This window comes from Lontra canadensis, unplaced genomic scaffold (genome assembly GCF_010015895.1).
Source record: "Lontra canadensis isolate GAN:19392208 unplaced genomic scaffold, GSC_riverotter_1.0 scaffold54, whole genome shotgun sequence".
In the NCBI taxonomy this organism is placed as follows: Eukaryota; Metazoa; Chordata; class Mammalia; order Carnivora; family Mustelidae; genus Lontra; species Lontra canadensis.
This window is the reverse complement of record NW_022631048.1, coordinates 5,472,370-5,491,725: the sequence shown is the minus strand read 5'-3', so window position 1 is coordinate 5,491,725 and position 19,356 is coordinate 5,472,370. Positions and strand designations below refer to the sequence as shown.

Sequence of the window (19,356 nt, the reverse complement as noted above, 5' to 3'; positions counted from 1 at the left end):
AGCCAACCACCCCCCGGGGGGGGGGCTTCTCTTGCCATGGCTGAGAGGGGCTTCCTGTGGGAGAAATCACCAAATCACACTTGTGGGAGCACTTACCGGGGGGACAAATCCTCCTCTATCGTCCCGCCTTCGCCACTTACTTGGTGACCTCAGGCAAATACTCTGACCCCTCCGTGCCTCAGTTTCCTCGCCTGAGCATGATGTGTAGTAAACAGCGCCTTTTAAGTGCTCCGATGACCCAGTGCACGTGCCATCCGTGACCGGGGCCTGGCCGTGGGACGAGCATCAGTACTAAATATGAGCTGTCTGTCCTTAGCGTTCTTGGTGGCCATCAGCTCTGTTGTCACACTCTCTGTCGTTCCATCTCAGTCTAAACCCACGGAGTTGACACCGGAAGGCCCCTTAGCATAAATACACAGAGACGGTAAGGCATGTCCCTGGAGCCGCACAGACTTGAACGCATGGCTGGAGCTCTTCTGACCCATCCCCAGCACAGCTCAAAGCCTCCTGCCCACCCCCGCCCCAGGGGGGCCCGAAGCACTGGGTCTTGTCCCTGTTACTGCAGAAAGCCCTGACGAAAACCTCCTTGCTCTGGTGGGCGGTGGGCACCACCCGGAGGTGGCCCCCATAGTGCGCACCTTGGGCGTCCTAGAGACATGAGGGCCGGTAGACACGAGCCCTGGACGCAGCCCCAAGTGCCAGGAGATGCCCATGGGCTCCAGAGGAGGAGGCCCACCTAAGGTGGGATCCAGAAGACTCCCGTTTCAGGGAGGGAGAGGTTTTTAAATGCCAGAGACTGCATCTGGCCCCAGGGGTTTTGACCGGGTTGGTATGGGCTGGAGGGGAGACGGCCTGGGGGTCTTCGGGTCACTGTGTTTGTGGTCTGGTCGCCTCTGCACAGCAGCCTTCCCCATTAGCGTTTTCTGCAGTTTGGCAACACATTCTAAAACCCATCCTCATGAGTCCTCTATGCGGGAAACCCAGGAGATTGAGTTTAAAACTAATTTCACTCCACAGGGACCCGTCAGCAGGTGAACTCCGTCATCATTTGTAAATTAATAAAGATGTGGGTTTTTATCATCATAATCCGTAAATTATCACAGCTAGGACAGTACAAGAAAAATCGTACTTTTAAGGTCTTTCCGACTCTTCTGAAAGTGTTTCACTAGTTTTGTGGGGCAGGAGGGCAGGGATTGCTTGGTTTTGCTTTAATCAAATCCTGGACGTCAAGAATTATAACCCGAGCTTTGTGCCTGGAGTCAAAACAGCCCTGAGCATCCTTGCCCAGCCTGACCAGGGCATGCCGTCCCTCCTGTGACAGGTGTGCCGCAAGTTCCGCGACGAAACCACATGCAAGGACACCTGCCCGCCGCTCATGCTCTACAACCCGACCACCTACCAGATGGACGTCAACCCAGAGGGAAAATACAGCTTTGGTGCCACCTGCGTGAAGAAGTGCCCCCGTGAGTTCATCACATGCAAAACCCTTTCACTTATCAGGCATCTCTTTCCTCTTTGTCTCCCCCCGGGATCCTGGAGTCCCTTGTCTCGGGGAGTGTTTGGGTCCATTATGTTGGCCTCACTGTGTGGCAGGTCACCAAGTGCAAGGGTGAGAAGTCAGGCCACCGCCACAGGTGACAGGTGATGGCTGGTGCGCAGTTGACCAGCGTCTGTTCTGGAGTCTGTGGGGGCCAGGACAGGGACTGAGGTCCAGCTATAATAACCGTCCAGATATTCGGTTGTCTTTTTGGGCCACTTCACTGTTTAGCTCTTATGCCCAGCAGGTCTTGAAACGACCTAAACGAGAGAGCATGTCAGAAAACCTGCCTTCTTTAGTGGTTAAGAGTCTGGTGAAAATTGTGCCTCTTCACAAGAGTTCTAGTTCTAGGGAACTAAAACTTCAGAGGACTCCCTTTGTGTGTTGTTTGGTTTTGTTTGAATTGTTTTGGGTTGGGTTTTGCTCATTTGTGTTTGCGTCAACAGGTGGCTCTAATGTTCAGGGAAATGATGATGGGAATTTTGTCCTCATAGAGAAAGTGTAGAGTTGTTGAATTAAAGGAGCATTAGAAATCAATCTTGATTTCTAGGAGGGGAGATCAAGAGAAAAAAATTGGAAGCCCAGCTATGAGGGGGAGATTTGCCCGACCAGATTTGTGGACACAAAAACTTTTTAAAATCCTATACAGAAAAAAAAAAAACAAAAAAAAAAAAAAAAAACAGAAATAGAATGGAACGAACTAAAGTCTTAAAAAATTGCCACAGTGATGACACAGGTGTCATCTTTGAGGGAGAGTTTAATAGGTAGAGTTTAAAAACCCACAGGAAACCAGAGCCTGAGAGCAGAGGCAAACAATTTATAGAAGGAAAAATCGCAAATGTCTGGTAAATATGTTTGAGGATATACTTGGGGAAGTCAAAATGGGAACACATAGAGCCCCAGAAACATATTGATATTTGTGTTAATGTTAACACAAGTAGGTTACTCCAGAGGGAGGGGAGGCTCAGGAGATGGTGAACGTGCATGGCTCGACATAGAACCCAGCTGGTGGGACGGACCCCCTGGCCAAGGGAAGCTTGTTGGGCTGGACGGGACCATAGAAGGCAGCACGCTGGCCACAGGAATTACATCCATCCTCAGATACGGAATAGTGGGCTTTGTTCAAGGTCACGTATTTTAAATAAACATTCAGACTTTAACCACAGGTCATGAAGGTCCAGTTGACAGAAAAATGAGCTGCAAAGACATGTTCGAACCTGTGAGCACACCCCAGGCTCTGTCTGCCCCATCCATTTCCTGCCTGTGATGAGCTATATTTCTCCATACCATGGTTTGATAAGCTGTTAAAACTCTTGAACTTGACTCCTTTTCTGAGGGCAACCTTTCATTCTTTGTCCTTCAAGTAAATAAAACCAGAGGGTTAGAGGCCCTTTTCATCAGCCCCTTTATAGGAGAACATGAGGCGATTGTGTGAGGCCCGGAACACCTGGTGTGGCTTTCGTCACCTTCCTTCCTTGTCCCTGCAGGTAACTACGTGGTGACCGACCATGGCTCGTGTGTCCGTGCCTGCAGCTCTGACAGCTACGAGGTAGAGGAAGATGGAGTCCGCAAGTGTAAGAAGTGTGAGGGGCCTTGCCGCAAAGGTAGGAAGCCTATGGGGTGTGGGGACAAGGCTTTCCGTCTGGTCATGAAGCTGGGGTCCTCCAGGCCCCCTCAGCATCACACTTGGAAGAGATCTGAGCTCATCTCTTCCTTCAGGCTCAGAAATTTCTTCCTGCCTTCATATCATGCCCTGTTCTTGGAGGCTCCTCAAGGCCAATTTACTCCTGCTTTTTAATATGCCTTTTACTTTATTTTTTTTGTAAAAACTTCCCAACACCCAGAAATGTTGCAAGAGTAGTGCAGTGGCTCGACATAGAACCCAGCTGGTGGGACGGAACCCCTGGCCAAGGGAAGCTTGTTGCCTTTCACATAAATTCCCCACTTTGTAATGTTTGGCCCCATTGCTTTCACTGTCTTCATACTTGTGTCTGTACGTGTGTGCGTGCTCGGGCACAAGTTTCTTCTGAATTAGAGGACAGTTACAGATAATTGCAACACAGCACCCCTACATTTGCCAGCATGTTTTCTTACAATTGGCGACATTCTCCTAAGTAATGAAAGACGAGTTCACATCAGGATCACTTAACATCAACTCAGTAGTCGTTTCTAGTACCCAGTTCAACTCAGGCTTCCCCTTCCTGTCCCACGTAAGTCATTTTTAGCTTCTTCTCAGTCCAGAACCCAGTCAAGGATCATGGGTTTCATGTAGATGTCCTGCCTGCGTTCTCTTTGTTGGTCAACTGCTGTGTCTCAGCCCCCTCCCCTCACTTGCTTTTCTTCTGTCTTCCATGACCAGCCGTGAAGTGTCCAGCCCAGGTGTCTTGCACAGTGTCCCTCAGTTTGGCTTCATTGACTGTTTTTCCTCATGGCCGCCTTCTAGTTGGGTGTTTGGGACAGGAGCGTTGCCTAGGTCATGTTGATTTCCTCTCACTGTATCAAATCAGGTGACATATGATGCCATGTTATTGCATTACTGATGGTGACAGATTAGATAAGATTTCTTGGTGGGTATAAAAGAGTGATTTTCTTTTTCTGTCATCCCATTTATTTACTGACATTCTTTAAAAAAAAAATTAGTTCCTATGTGAGGTAATGAAATCTTCTTTATTCAGTTTCTTGTCTGTTCCTGTCATTCATTTGGGTACTTGGATTGTCCCACATGTGGCCAATAGGAGCCTCTCCAGATGCCTCCTGTGTCCCTTTCACACATCCCAGATCCCAGTCATGTCTTCTACTCAAAAGGTACTACCTACACTCTGAACTTTGCTTCTTAACCTTAATAGGCCCTGGAAATCACTCCAGATAAAGTCATACAAATCTTCTTCATCCTGTGGTACAGCTGTGTAGGCTCCCTTCTGTGGCCGTACCATGATTTATTCAATGGATCTCCCTTTATATGGCCATTTAGACTGTTACACTCTTCTGCTATTACAAATAACATCTGAGTGCATAGCTGCTTACCTTGGGTGTCCACTTGCGGTGCCACCTTCCCTGGGAAGCCATCAGTCTTTTCAGTCAAAACGGATCACTCCCCTCTTTACTCCCGTTTCACATTTCACAGGTGTCCCCATGGGGCAGAGTCACCTTCCCTGTTCCATGTCATTGAATCCTCCCGACACCATGGGGAAGTCTGTTATTAGGATCCCCATTCTACAGATGAGGACACTGAGTAACAGAGAATCTCAATGCCTTGCCCAAGTTTCAACAGCTAAGAATGGCAGTCGAGATTTGAAGTTCGTGCAGTCGAGGTCCCAAGCCAGACCCATGAGCTTGTGGGCCAAGTCCATGTCTTCCTGGTCTTGTAACTCCTGTGGGGCAGTTGGGGCGGGTGCCCTGATGGAAGAGTATCCTTTGGCTTCAGGAGACTGTCTGGCAGAGCAGACATGGAAGGAGAAAAATGAGAATGTGGGGTAGTACTTGGCATAGGGGAAGTACGAGAGAGAGGGTTACTGTCAGCATCTTCGAATGGACTGATAGAATCAGAGATGGTTTTGGTTTGGTTTTGTTAATTTTGTGTTCAACAAACAGTTTGATTCACCTGTAATTATCATTCCCTATTTTTCTATACATCCCCGATTCCAATCCCTTTGGCTATAGGGCAGTACCCCTGGGTAAGGAAGGTGGTGCCAGGGAAGTCTAGGGGTGAATATACAATTGGTCTCTGGATTTAGGATTTAAGTAACCCCACCACACTGTCACGCACAAGCAGAGAGAGAGAGCCTGAGTATTCTCTCCAACCCATGGAATTCTCTGCCAGACCTGTAATTAAATGGCAAGTCCTCATAGGGCCCCCTCATTCTCCATTGTTAGCCAGACCCTGTGAATCCTAAAGAAGCCTGGCCCCGAGTCCCATAACCCACAGTGTGTTAGATGCAGCCCGAGAAGGCTGATTGAGCCCTTCAACCCAGGACTCCTTAGAGCAGCTCCTCAGAACCAGAGAGAAACATGGCCCACAGGGTGAGCCTGGAGACCCAGTCTTGGCCACCGGAGTCAGCGATGGCCAGTTTCCCTACAAGCAACAAGGGACTCCCAGTGGAGCGGAGCACAAGGGCATGGGGGACAGGGGGCGGGCAGCAGAACTTAACTGCTCCTCCTAGAACCCGGGGCGAGGAAAGAACAGGACCTTATCCTGAGCAATGAGATTTCCAGTGATTATACTTCAAAGTCAAGATAAGTCTGGAAGATAGGCACCAAAATTGCTCTGCAAATTCTAGAGGGAGAATTACAACAGATAAGTGGACTTTAGGGTGGAGATGGCATTTGAGATGGAAATTTAGGAGTGGATATGAATTAATAAAGGGGCTTGGAGTGTGGAAAAGGGCCTTTGAGACTGATGTAGCAATAGGACACAGATCAAAGCATTTGGTTCAAGTAAACACAGGGGAAGAAAAGCAGTTTATCTGATGAAAGTTATTATAGTATTCCCTATGACGTAATGTAAGACAGCCATTAAAAATCATGTTCGTAAATAGTTTTTATAATATGAGGAACGTTCACAGCATAAGAAGTAAAAGAAAGAAAACACAAAAAAAACTACATAATCTGGTATGACATAACCCTGGAGGGTAGCTGGAAATAACATTTCTCAAAATATCCTACAGTGGAAACTCTGGTCATTTTGGTCCCTTGATTCTACTTTGCAGCATTCTCAAATGAACACATCTTGCTCTTTTTAATAAAAATAATCCAGGTCCATTGTTTCTTTAAAATAGATAATGGGGGCACCTGGGAGGCTCAGTGGGTTAAAGCCTCTGCCTTCAGCTCAGGTCATGATCCCAGGGTCTTGGAATCGAGCCCCGCATCGGGCTCTCTGCTCAGCGGGGAGCCTGCTTCCCCTTCTCTCTCTGCCTGCCTCTCTGCCTACTTATGATCTCCATCTGTCAAATAAATAAATAAACTCTTAGAAAAAAAAATAAAATAGACAATGAGCTGCAGCCCAGGTTAGGACCATAGAAAGGTGTCAAGTTTTAGTCAGAGGAGTGGCCTGACGAGAGCTGGGCAGAGGCAGCCCTGGCATCAGCAGCTGGATCCCACTGCCAAGGAGGGATGGGGGAGAGCAATTGGGCTAAGTCCTATAGTGGGAAAATTGTGAGGAGGAGAATGCAAGCCCAGCTGAGGGCATCACCAGCCATGAGGACACCATTGCCTTCTCCAGCCACCCAAAGCCCAAGCCCTCACCCTCATTACTGGTACCAGCAGGCCTGCATTCCTGTCGAAGGAACGAGTGATGGCGTGTAGTGACGGGCTCATGGCTACAATTCTCTTCCCACTCTCCTCCGCGCAGGGAACCCGAGCTCTTCTGAATTCAACATGTGTGAAGGGAATAAACATCTCCCTTATCTTTACAGTGTGTAATGGAATAGGCATTGGCGAATTTAAAGACACACTTTCCATAAATGCTACAAATATTAAACACTTCAAAAATTGCACATCAATCAGCGGAGATCTTCATATCCTGCCTGTAGCGTTTAGAGGGTAAGTAACAGAGGAAGTGACTGGAACAGGGAAATGCAAAATCCACTTTGTTCACAGCAGACACTGTTAATGATCATTCTGTTACTTGTTTCAGTGACTCCTTCACGCGTACTCTGCCTCTCGATCCAAAGGAACTGGACATTCTTAAAACCGTAAAGGAAATAACAGGTGTGTGCGGCTACCATGTCACATGAACATGAATGGGAAATGGGTGTTTTAGAGAGAGAACTGGTGGCTGCCTCTGCTTCTCTCTCAGCATCATAAAAACATTTCTTCTGAACTTCTACCATTAATGACTAGTGAGTTCTTTGATAGTTTTCACAGTCGCAATTTCCCCTGCATGGAAGGGGTGAACACTTTAATCAGAGCCTTGAGTCATCCCTGTGAACATGTTTCATCCTCGTCTCCTCGGCCCTGGCCAGACGTCCTGATGGCCCAGTGACGTTTGAGGGTGGGGGAAAAGAAGGGCAGAACCCCGAGGGAACAACACAGGCTCTTGGGCCCACAGACTGGCCCTCACGTGCCTGCCCTCCCCCCTAAAAAGGGAGTAATTGAACCTAAATAACAAGGATTTTGAGGATTGGAATTAAGTAAGGAAAATATGTGAATCTCCTTCTGTGTGCTGATAGCTCAAAACATGGCGGTTGCCGTCAAGAGCAGAGAGAGTTTGGGTCTTCAGCTTTGGAGCCCGGCCCAGCTGTCAGGGCCGTGGCACCGTGGGATGGCTGTGGGGCAAGTTGTGTGGTACGAGAGATGCAGCAAGGGATGGGAATTCTATAAGAGAGGCAGGTGCCCGCTGTAAAATTGTGCCTTGGCTTCTATCTACCCATGGGTAGATTCTCGGTGAAGATAACAAAAAAAATCAAATCTTCACCTCCCCTGACATTGTTATTTAACAATGTCTCAAGAATCCTAAAATGTCTCCTAAAGAAGACATTTCTAATTGGTGGGTGTCTGAGCCCTCCTCTTGCCTTTCTAGGGTTTCTGCTGATTCAGGCCTGGCCCGAAAACAGGACTGACCTCCATGCTTTTGAGAACCTAGAAATCATACGTGGAAGAACAAAGCAACAGTAAGTTGACCCTGCGCAAAGCCTGGTAGATTATTTATTTATCTATTCTGAAAATAAGACCACATGAAGAGTTCGAAATTAGACTTACACAGCTGCTATAAAGACCCTCCAGAGAGCTTGCACGATTGATAACCTCTCACCTATGCATGGTACAAGGACAAAATGGCGGAATTACCATCAGTGTCGTGGTGTTGACCCCAGCACCAGACATCATTCAGATTTAGCCTGTGAGTGCCATGTTGCACTTAGCTGTTGCGTCTTCTCAGTCCCTTCTCATCTCTAACCCTCCCAACTTCTGCTCTTATCCTTTATAGCCTTGACAGTTTTACCAAGTGCTGGTCAAACATTCTGTAGAATGGCTGATGTTTCCTCATGATTCGATTGAGGTTGTGCATTTTTGGCAAAAAGAGCACTGAGGTGACATGTCCTTATGAGCACATCTTATCAGAGGGAGTGGAGAGACTTTTTAACATTAAGTGTTTTGTTCAGGATTGCCCCTTTTCCAACTCTGACAGAAAAAAAAAATCACATATAAGTATCTTTGATATGGTAAGAGTAATAATGAGTTTTGTGGGAAGGAAGAGTTTGAGAATCTCTTTGTCAAACCTGCCTTAGAAACAGTCTGATGTGGGGGCGCCTGGGTGGCTCAGTCGTTAAGCTTCTGCCTTTGGCTCAGGTCATGATCGTGGGGTCCTGAGATCAAGCCCCACATCGGGCTCCCTGCTCAGCAGCAAGCCTGCTTCTCCCTCCACCCTTCCCTCCACTTGTGTTCCCTTTCTCTCTGTGTCTCTCTCTGTCAAAATTGATTTTAGGGGCACCTGGGTGGCTCAGTGGGTTAGAGCCTCTGCCTTCGGCTCAGGTCATGATCCCAGGGTCCTGGGATTGAGTCCCGCATCAGGCTTTCTGCTCAGCGGGGAGCCTGCTTCCCTCTCTCTGTCTCTGCCTGCCTCTCTGCCTACTTGTGATCTCTGTCCATCAAATAAAAAATTTTAAAAAAAACCTTAATAATCTACAAAAAAATTATTTTAAAATCTTTAAAAAAACAAAACAGTCTGATGCTTAGAAATATTACCCGTTAATTGACCCTAAAACATGATATTCAATATTAAAGAATATCAGAACAAGTACACATAAATTATATATTGCTTTTTAAAAACCATCATGTCTGTGCATCTCTGATACTAACTGCACAGAAAAACCCTTTTGTTTTGAGTTCTCAAAAATACTTCTTTTGCCCAAGATTCATGCAGAGACAAGAGAGTTAGATCAGTTTTTTGGGGTGACAGGGATGTACCACTTGACTTAGTAATAGGAATTTAAATAAAATTAGAATCACTTTTTTTTTTCTTTTCACATTTAATGAGGAGTCCAGTGATACACAGGGACAGGGTGACCACCAGCTCCAGGTGTGGCTCACCAAGGGAAGGGTACTCCGGCTTTGTCCCAGGGTCTAGGCTTCTGTGGGCACATGGCAAGAGAGAATTTCTAAATGGTAGTGCTACAGGTCTCCTACACAGGCCTCCTCACTTTCCTCAGGAGCCAGGTTGTGGGAAGGGAGGAGGAGGAGGATGGTGTCGGGAGAGAAAGAGAAACAAGGAGAGCAGGAATCTCCACTTTAAACTTGTCCTCTTACCTGATATCTCCTCATTCAGTGCTGTCTCCACTGGTCCATTTTCTGTCCTGGTGTCCTGTGAGCTTCCTAAAAGTACAGATCTCTTTCCTGTGGTTTCCATCATTTGCAGACAACAGCCAAGCTCAAGGTGTCCAAGGTCTTCTGTGCTCTGGCCTCCTCCACCTTCCCAGACCTTTTGCCCAGGCCTCCCCACTTCCAGGTTTCTGCTCCAGCAGAAGCCCCTGGTTCTCAGCACCATCAGCTGCTTTCTTGCCTTCCTGCCCTGCCTGGTGGTTGAAGACTTCCCTCCCTTCAGTGTGAATTACTTTCATCCAGTCACTTGATGAAAACCCATTGATAGCCATATAGAGTTCTAGCACAGAGTTGGGTCATTTGAATGTTTGTTCAATAAATGGATGGGTGGTGAATGGATCAGTGCATCAGTGGATGGATGGATGGATGAGTGGGTGGTTGGATGGATGAATCCATGAATGAATGGATAGATGAGTGGATAGATGGATGGATGGATAGCTGGATGGGTGAGTGGATGGATGGATTATGAATCCATGGATGAATACATAGATGAGTGGTAGTTGGATGGATGGGTGGATGTGTGGATGCTAGATGAGTACATAGATGGGTGGAGATAGATGAACAGAGAGGTGGAAGGATGGATGGATGGACGCATGTATCCATAGATAAGTGGATGGACAAGTTGAGAGACAAATGGGTGAGTGGGTGGATGGATTGTGAATCCATGGCTGAATAGATAGGTGAGTGGGCAGATGGACAGATGGGTGGATGGATGGATGAACAGAGAGGTGGAAGGATGGATGGACGCATGCACGCATAGATAAGTGGATGGACAAGTGGATGGATAGATGGGTGAGTGGATGGATGGATAGATGAATGGGTGGGTGGGTGGATGGAAAAAATGAACTTGTGATTTTTTTTTTGAAGTATTTGGATATTTAAAAGGTTAGAACATGCTTTCAATCCCCAGGCCAAAAAAAAATGCAGTAAATATAATAATGATATTAACATTTATTCAGCCCCCCATATGCCACTGAAGTTAAAAATACTAAGTGAACAAGGAACTAGCTTTTCCCTAGAGTTGCTTAAAAAACCCTCTTGTAAGTTGCAATAAAGACATACTACAGTATGACTTACAGTCGCTGGCAAGCAGTTTGTAGTAAACATAAGGTGGTCCAGAAAATAAAAATAAGGTTTTTAGTGATAGAATCTTTTTGTAATTGTTCACAATGTTATGTTTCTTTCTCCACTGTAGTGGTCAGTTTTCTCTTGCGGTCGTCGGCCTGGACATAACGTCCTTGGGCTTACGCTCCCTCAAGGAGATAAGTGATGGGGATGTGATCATCTCGGGAAACAAAAAATTGTGCTATGCGAATACAATAAACTGGAAAAAACTATTTGGGACTTCAAGTCAAAAAACCAAAATTATAAACAACAAAGATGAAAAAGGCTGCAGTAAGTAATCACTCTAGCTGATTGTGGAGATGGTTCCCTTGGGTCGTTTATTTTAATCTAGAATATTCCCAAACATTTCAATTACATTTTCATTCCTGAAGAAGCAGATTAAAAGAAATCTGTGTATTCCTAATTTGTGAAGTTATCATACGAAATTCCTTGGAATTGTTTCCAGTTCACGCACATTTCACAGGATGAATTTGCCTTGAGGTTTAAGTTATCGATTATTTGTAATTAACGGAAATCAATTTTGTATTAATTATTTTACCTGTTAGCCATAGGTTTCTCCCTGTTCATTTCAGCCTCTGATGACCGTAGCTAGCAACACACACACACACGCACACACATGCACACGCCTGCAGATAGAAGGAACATTTTAACTGACATTTCCTAGTCTGATTGGGGAAGCCATAGGCCACTGTGGAAGCTGGGCATGCGCACTGCCTGGTCACTGGGAGAAGCAGGTCTGCGTTTAAACCCCGATTCTAGCCCTTCCTAGCTTCCAGACCTTGATCAGTTTACATAGTTTCTTCAGGCTTTGGCAATGATTCTTGCTGCCAGTGAGAGAATGAAATGAAATTTTTACATGTAAAACTCTTGTCCCGGTGCTCAGCACATGGCAGGAACCACAAACCTTCCCGGTGTTTCCATCAGCTGTGACATTCATCAGTGGAATGCTGCCCAGGTCCAGTCCAGGAACCCTTGACTCTCAGTGGGGAGAAGGGAACTTGCATTTGGCCTCGAGAAGCCAATTGGGTGTCCCTGCTTCTTTGCACCCCTCCCCCTCCACACGTCCATGATGCTCAAGGTCACAAAGAACCCAGCACCTCATTTACCGGTGTGGGTACATTCACGCTTGGCCGCTCTAGTCACTGTGCTGCAGCTGACCCCTTGTGGCTCACCCTGTCTTCCCAGAGGCCATGGGCCACGTCTGCCATCCTTTGTGCTCATCAGAGGGCTGCTGGGGCCCAGAGCCGAAAGACTGTGTGTCCTGCCGAAACGTCAGCCGGGGCAAGGAATGTGTGGAGAAGTGCAATGTTCTGGAGGGGTAAGGTTCTTTTGTACCCCCTTGATTTTGCTAAAAGATAAGGAGATTGTTTTTATAGTTTTACGGTTGTTCACATTGATCCTATTGCTTTTTTTTTCTTTTTCCTTTTTTTTTTTTTTGTCGTATATTTGTTGACAGCTGTTAATCACAAAAGGAAATGAACAAATGTTTTTCATGACTTAACGCCAATCCACCAATTTATAGAGTCTCTGTTTTGGAAATCTGCTATTTTTCTAAGCCACACAAAGTTCCTGAGACAGACGAAAAAGTCATAAGTGGTTCATATGGCCGAGACCACAGTCATCTAGACTTTTCTTTGCGAGACACTCTTCCTGCTTTGTCAAAAGTAATATAAATTACATTTCCTCATTAATTTTTTGTTTTATGTTCAAGAAATATTGAACCGTGCATATAACTTTAAATGTAACCATGGACAAAGGAATAAACAACCACGTAACCACTCTTGAATTCATCTGCAATCAGTAGAAAGTACAGTCTGTCGATTCTCTGGGAATCTTGAGATGGATATAAAGCTTTGAAGATCCTCGAATAATGACTAAAAATAAATTAATAGGAAAGTACAATTGAAGAACAGAGGCAGAAGCATTTTTTTTTTTTAATATAAAGAACGGGAAATTTTGTCAGAGAGAAGGAGCCATAGGAATTACAGATGAGTACAGGAAACCTCCCTTCTTGTTTCACTCTCGGGGTCTGGGCCATAGCACAGATCCAGAAATATTGAGGAGCAAGATGAGAAGACCAAGTCCAGTTCTGTATGAACACTTTAGCAGATCGGCTCAGTAACCTGACGGAGTATGTTGTATAATTGACAGTGCTGTTTCAACAAGAAATATCCATGCAGTCCTTACTGCTCCAAAAGAGACATGAGTCTCATGGTTTCCACATCTTTTTAAAGAGAGATGGAACTGGGGCACCTGGGTGGCTCAGTCGGTTAAGCGTCTGCCTTCAGTTCAGGTCATGATCCCAGGGTCCTGGGATCGAGCCTCACATCAAGCTCCCTGTTCATCGGGGAGCCTGGTTCTCCCGCACCCCCGCCCCCGCCCCATCACTTGTGTGCGCTCTCTCTCTCTCACACATAAATAATACAATCTTTTAAAAAGAGAGAGAGAGAAAGAGAAGGAATTCAAATAATCGTGTTGGTGGTGCCTTTCTATTAAGAATGTCGGTGTCTGGTAGCAAGTGCTCAGCCCTCAAGATGGGCTCCTCCCGCAGGCATTGTAACTCAGGGACGAAGGGAAGGAAAAAACCATTTGGGCATATTTGGTTTAGTTGAGGACATGAGGGAGGACTTAGGGAACATGTTGTGGGGTGTAAACACTCCTCGTTCACTGGAATGAAGACCTGTAGTTAATTCCCAGGCAGCTTTCAGCCTCAGTAGCTGCCACCACTGTTTTGTCTTTTCAGTCTAATGTGGTCTTCTTGGTTAACATTGATCTGGAGATCCCTGAGGAATAGCGAAACTCTTACAAGCAAAATTTTTCACACCTGTATTGCACACTTATGGTTTTTGTTAATAACCATGGAGTACATTCTAACATCTCTCCTTTCTTTTCCTGTACATTAATCTACGGTTAATCATTTCTCTCCAGCTTGCATTAAATATCCATGAATCTGATGTTGGGGACGAGGTCACCTCTTAAGGACTATGACCTTTTTTATGTATTGGCTTGTTTGCCTAAGAGACAAAAACTGGGCCTTGTAGAAAAATGCAGGGAAGATGTTTGGATTATGAATGAAGCTTGTATATTTGTTGAGGGGGAAGATGACCAAGGATTCAGTTAATACAGTCACTTTATGATCTCACAGTAGCGTCCCGATTCCCCACGGCTGCATGTTGACCTGAAATTTTTTGGTATTGCTGGAAAAGAGGATTTGCATCCTCTGAAATTTCAGATGGATTAACTCAGATGGTTGTAGCCACCCAGCATTTTGAAGCAGGATCTCTAGAGACAGTGCTGATCAGTTTCCTTTCTTCTCTCAGGGAGCCAAGGGAGTTTGTGGAGAACTCCGAGTGCATACAGTGCCACCCAGAATGCCTGCCCCAGCCCATGAATGTAACCTGCACTGGACGGGTAAGGAGTGCGTTTGATGTTATCCCCTCCTACATCGCAGGGAGAAGGCTCCCAGCAGTAGAACCACAACACTGAGCCAACATGTGACCTCACAGCTGCATCCCAGAGAGGCTGTGGTTGAGCTGGCGTCATCACACACCCCATCGCACAGGAGCACTCACCCTTCCTGTCCAACACATCCTAACAAGTTTAATAACATCTACTCTTTTACCAAGAAGCCTATGGTAGACTGCATACCTGGTCAGCCAGTTGTCACCATTTCTGACATCTGTCATCATTGCTTCATCACTTTAATCAAACATCCTCAAATTCTGATTTAACATCAGTTCACAACTATCCAAAGCATTTTTTTTTATTTTGTGTAAATCTTTATCTTTTTTATTATGTTCAGTTAGGCAGCATATAATACTTTGTTAGAATTTGATGGAGAGTTCAACAATTCATTACCTGTGTATAACACCCAGTGCTCATTACATCACGTGCCCTCCTTAATGCCCATCACCCAGCTACCCAATCCCCCCACCCCCTTCTAAAACCCTCAATTTGTTTCCCGGAGTCCAGAGTCTCTCATGGTTTGTCTCCCTCTCTGATTTTTTCCCATTCAGTTTTCCCTCCCTTCCCCTGTGGTCCTCCACACTATTCCTTATGTTCCACATATGAGTGAAACCATATGATAATTGTCTTTCTCTGACTGACTTATTTTACTTAGCATAATCCCCTCCAGTTACATCCCCTTCGACGTAAATGGTACATATTCATCCTTTCCGATGGCTGAGTAAATTCCTTTGTATACATGAACCACATCTTCTTTCTCCTTTCATCTGTTGAAGGGCATCTCGGCTCCTTCCACAGTTTGGCTGTTGTGGAAATTGCCACTATGAACACTGGGGCGCATGTGCCCCTTCTTGTCATGACATCTATATCTTTGGGGTAAATACCTAGTAGTGCAACTGCTGGGTCATAGGGTAGCTCTATTTTTAACGTCTTGAGGAACCTCCACGCTGTTTGCCTGAGTAGCTTCCCCACCTTGCATTCCCACCAACAGTGTAAGAGGGGTCCCCTTCTCCACATCCTCGCCAACATCTGTTGTTTCCTACCTTGTTAATTTTTGCCATCTAACCAGTGTAAGGTGGTATCTCATTGTGGTTTTGATTTGTATTTCCTGATGCCGAGTGATGTTCAACATTTTTTCATGTGTCTGTTAACCATTTGTATGTCTTTTTTGGAGAAGTGTCTGTTCATGTCTTACGCCCATTTCTTGACTTTTTTGTGTGTGTTGAGTTTAAGAAGTTCAGAGCATTTCTAAAGAAACACCTAGCAAAACTTTCCAAAATTCAGTTTTCTATCTACGTGATATTTTAAAGAATAGAAGTGAGAATTCAGGTCCCCCATCACACCAGTGTCCTAACTGTTGTTCATTCTTAATCTTACGTATAAGGACATGTGTGTGGATTTGAGCTTCAACAGCCATACGTAAATCTACTAATTAAAAATGTTTTTCAGAAGTTGTCTCTGAATTGGGCAGAAAGCTGTGTTTTGAGGCATAGGCTGCCAACATGGCGGGTTACAAAGTAAACCAATGGTTTATAAGTTCATATGGTGTTAGGGTACATTTTCATCGAGATAAATCAGTTGGTGATACTGACTTTAGTCATCTGATGGCTCTGGTTCTGAGAACACTCAGTCTTTGGACAAAACAGGAACATCCCTCCCTGCCCATTTCATTTCAGTCCCTTTGTGAAGCGTGTGGGTACCAGAATCAAAGTTAGCACAGTCCAGTGTTCATTGTGCCACCACCTTGTTGTCCCTAAAAATACAGAGATGTAGGCTTTCTTGCATTTGCCTCAGCAAGTCTGGCTTCCCACAGTCTTCTTTAAGTTCAAACGTGTTATGCAAGAAAGTCCATCTCAGCAATAAAGATGTAAATGTACTCATAGACTAATTAGATGGTTTTGACAAAGACGGATGCCCATAATCTGTTAAGCAAAATGTAATGAAGTATTTAGTATAGTTATATATGAAATGTCTTTAAAGTTGGTAAGACTTTATAGTGAGCTGTTAGCAGCGGTCCTGTCAAGCAATGGCAATCCCAGATAAGTCTGTCGTTTTTCTACTTGAAGAACTTCTATTATTATTTGTCTGTTTTTCACAGTAAGTATTTTAAGTAACAAGTTCAGTTTTGAAAGAGAAAGAAACATATATAGAGAGGTCGTCCTCGATCTTGACAGGGACCGGACAGCTGCGTCAAGTGTGCGCACTACATCGACGGCCCACACTGCGTCAAGACCTGTCCGGCTGGCATCATGGGAGAGAACAACACCCTGGTCTGGAAGTTTGCAGACGCCAATCGCGTGTGCCACCTGTGTCATTCCAACTGTACCTACGGGTGAGTGAGAGCACATCAGGTGAAGAAGCAGGACAGAAGTGTTTCTTGTTCTAATTATATGTAACCGAAAAGAATGAATTGAGTGGAGGATAAGGAGCAATTTTTCTGACGCAATTAAAAGGATAATATGCGTTGGCCTCTCGTATTCAGCAATCATTTCTGCAAATCAGCTTTCCCAAAGACCTCTTCATCTCGCTACTCAGATCGACTCTCTGCTAGCACCTGGCCTGTCTCTGTCCTTGCCAGTCACCTCTTCAGATGTAAACTGGCCTTTCTCAAAAATCCCTGCATGTGGTCCCCAAATTCACAATTTCCATTTGCACTCACTTTGCATAGTGTTCCCTTTTGGGGGAGTGCCAGGCATGGTGGGTGGGGGATGAAGCAAGTGAGCAGAGATATTTTGAGTAGGGTGTGAGTTTATCAGTCAGTGGTCATTCATCAATGATGCCTTTTGTCTTTGACTTTGGTTTCCCTAGGAGATCATAGAGTGTGCGTCCCACAGCCTGGAAAAGCGTGTGTGTGTGTGTGATATAGAGAGGAATGCCCAAAGGCCTTGGGGGGAAAGGAGCAGGACAGTATAGAAATGAGGGCGGAACAGACCCTCTCCCTCCAAGAGAAGTGTACAGATCCCAGCCCTTGACTAAGATACGAAATGGGGTGCTTGAAGGCACCCCCATCCCATTCGCAATTTGAAATGTAGTCCTTCATCCTTTCCCAGGCTATAAAATGGTCATCTCCCCTGCCTCCTTTTTCAAACTAAAATACAGCTGACACACAATGTTATATTTGTTTTAGGTGTAGAACATAGTGACTGGACAATACTATTCATTATGCAGGGCTCACCACAAAAAGTGTAGTCACCACCTGTCACCAGACAGAACTGTTACATTACTGACTGTATGTTCTATGCTGTACTCCTTATCCCCGTCACTTAGTTGTTACAACTGGAAGTTTGTAGCTCTTAACCCCTTCACCCATTATGTCCCTCCCCCTCACTCCCTTTCCTCTGGTAACCACAGGTTTGTGGTATTTATGTATTTACGTGTATTTATGAGTCTATCTCTGTTGTTGGTTTGTTCGTTTGTTTTTTTTAGACCCTATATATAGATGAACTCTTACGGTATTTGTCCTTCTGTCTGACTCATTTCAGTTAGCATCACGCTCTGTCGGCCCATCCTTGCACAACAGCATGAGTTGTCTTTTCCGTTTAGAGTATTTTGCTTTCCTACTGATGTTTGTATTGGCAAACGCTGCTGTTCTCAGAGCCCATGGATTCTGCCTTTTTACATCATCCTGTAATCGAAATAAGGGATGGTGGCCTCCCCCCTAGAATGGGAGCCCAGCGGCTCAGGGGTCATGGAAGACCAGGGCTGTCTCTGCTGTATGTAACACATTTCAGTTGTGTGGGAGGGGATGAAGCCAGCTCCTCCCCTCATCCCTGGCTTTCTGGGTCTGAAATCATCACTGTCATTTCCCTGCCACCAAGACTTGTCTTCCCTCATCTGTTCCTCCCTACCTGCTCCTTAATCAGTTTGGCTCTAGTCTTGGGCCCTCTACTCCCCAGCCCATATGGACATCCTAGAGCCTGACGTGAGACAACTATACCTGTATCACGAGGTGTACATCAAAGCATCTTAATAACAAACGCCAGAAACTGTCCCCTTGGCTCAATGCTAGAAGAGTCCCTGTCACAGAGTGCACACTCAGAAATACTTGCTGGGAAAATGAATAAATGAAACAATGCAAAGTAGATTAACCACTGCCACAAAATGGGGATTGCTGGTGATCTTAATGATTGGAGAGTAATTTAAACATGTTGCCTTGTGGGGCACCTGGGTGGCTCAGTGGGTTATGCCTCTGCCTTCAGCTCAGGTCATGGTCTTAGGGTCCTGGGATCGGGCCCCGCATCAGGCTCAGCAGGGAGCCTGCTTCCTCCTCTCTCTCTGCCTGCCTTTGCCTATTTGTGATCTCTCTCTGTGAAATAAATAAGTAAAATCTTTAAAAAAAAAAAAAAAGTTGCCTTGTGACTTAACTAAAAACTCTCTAAAAGCCGCCTGGGTGGCTCAGTCAGCTAGGCATCTGCCTTAGACTGGGGTCATGATCCCAGGGTCCTGGGATCGAGCCCTACATGTCTCTCCTTCTCCCTCTGTCCCTCCCGCCTGCTCATGCTTTCTCTTTCTCGCTCTCACTCTACACTCTCTCTCAAATAAATAAAATATTCAAAAAAAAAAAAATTCAGACAAAATACTGAAGAAGCAGAATGATTCAAATGTGTGTTCTTCTCTCCATTCCTACAGCTGTGACGGGCCAGGTCTTGAAGGCTGTACGATAGAAAGGTAAGTGTCGTAACGGTGTCCAGCGGACCTTCTCAGAAATGTCCAAAGACTGTGTGGGCAGAGACAATACTTTCCCGCGTTTCATTTCTTTTCTTTTCTTTTCTTTTTTAAGATTTTATTTATTTATTTGACAGCCGGAGATCACAAGTAGGCAGAGAGGCAGGCAAAGAGAGAGGGGGAGGCAGGTTTCCAGCAGAGCAGAGAGCCCGATGTGGGGCTCGATCCCAGGGCCCTGAGATCATGACCTG

At 45.5% G+C, this 19,356-nt stretch overlaps 1 protein-coding gene across 1 annotated transcript in view; it reads left to right on the top strand.

Annotated features, from left to right (window-relative positions):
• The window catches only part of EGFR (epidermal growth factor receptor), a 198,294-nt gene that overhangs the window by 148,732 nt on the left and 30,206 nt on the right, over positions 1-19,356 (top strand). The window contains exons 7-16 of the mRNA XM_032874987.1: positions 1,322-1,463; positions 3,025-3,141; positions 6,949-7,075; positions 7,170-7,243; positions 8,055-8,145; positions 11,046-11,245; positions 12,161-12,293; positions 14,296-14,386; positions 16,615-16,772; positions 19,070-19,108. Of these exons, the coding sequence (XP_032730878.1) occupies positions 1,322-1,463; positions 3,025-3,141; positions 6,949-7,075; positions 7,170-7,243; positions 8,055-8,145; positions 11,046-11,245; positions 12,161-12,293; positions 14,296-14,386; positions 16,615-16,772; positions 19,070-19,108 (1,172 nt within the window). The remainder of the gene's footprint in view (positions 1-1,321; positions 1,464-3,024; positions 3,142-6,948; positions 7,076-7,169; positions 7,244-8,054; positions 8,146-11,045; positions 11,246-12,160; positions 12,294-14,295; positions 14,387-16,614; positions 16,773-19,069; positions 19,109-19,356) is intronic.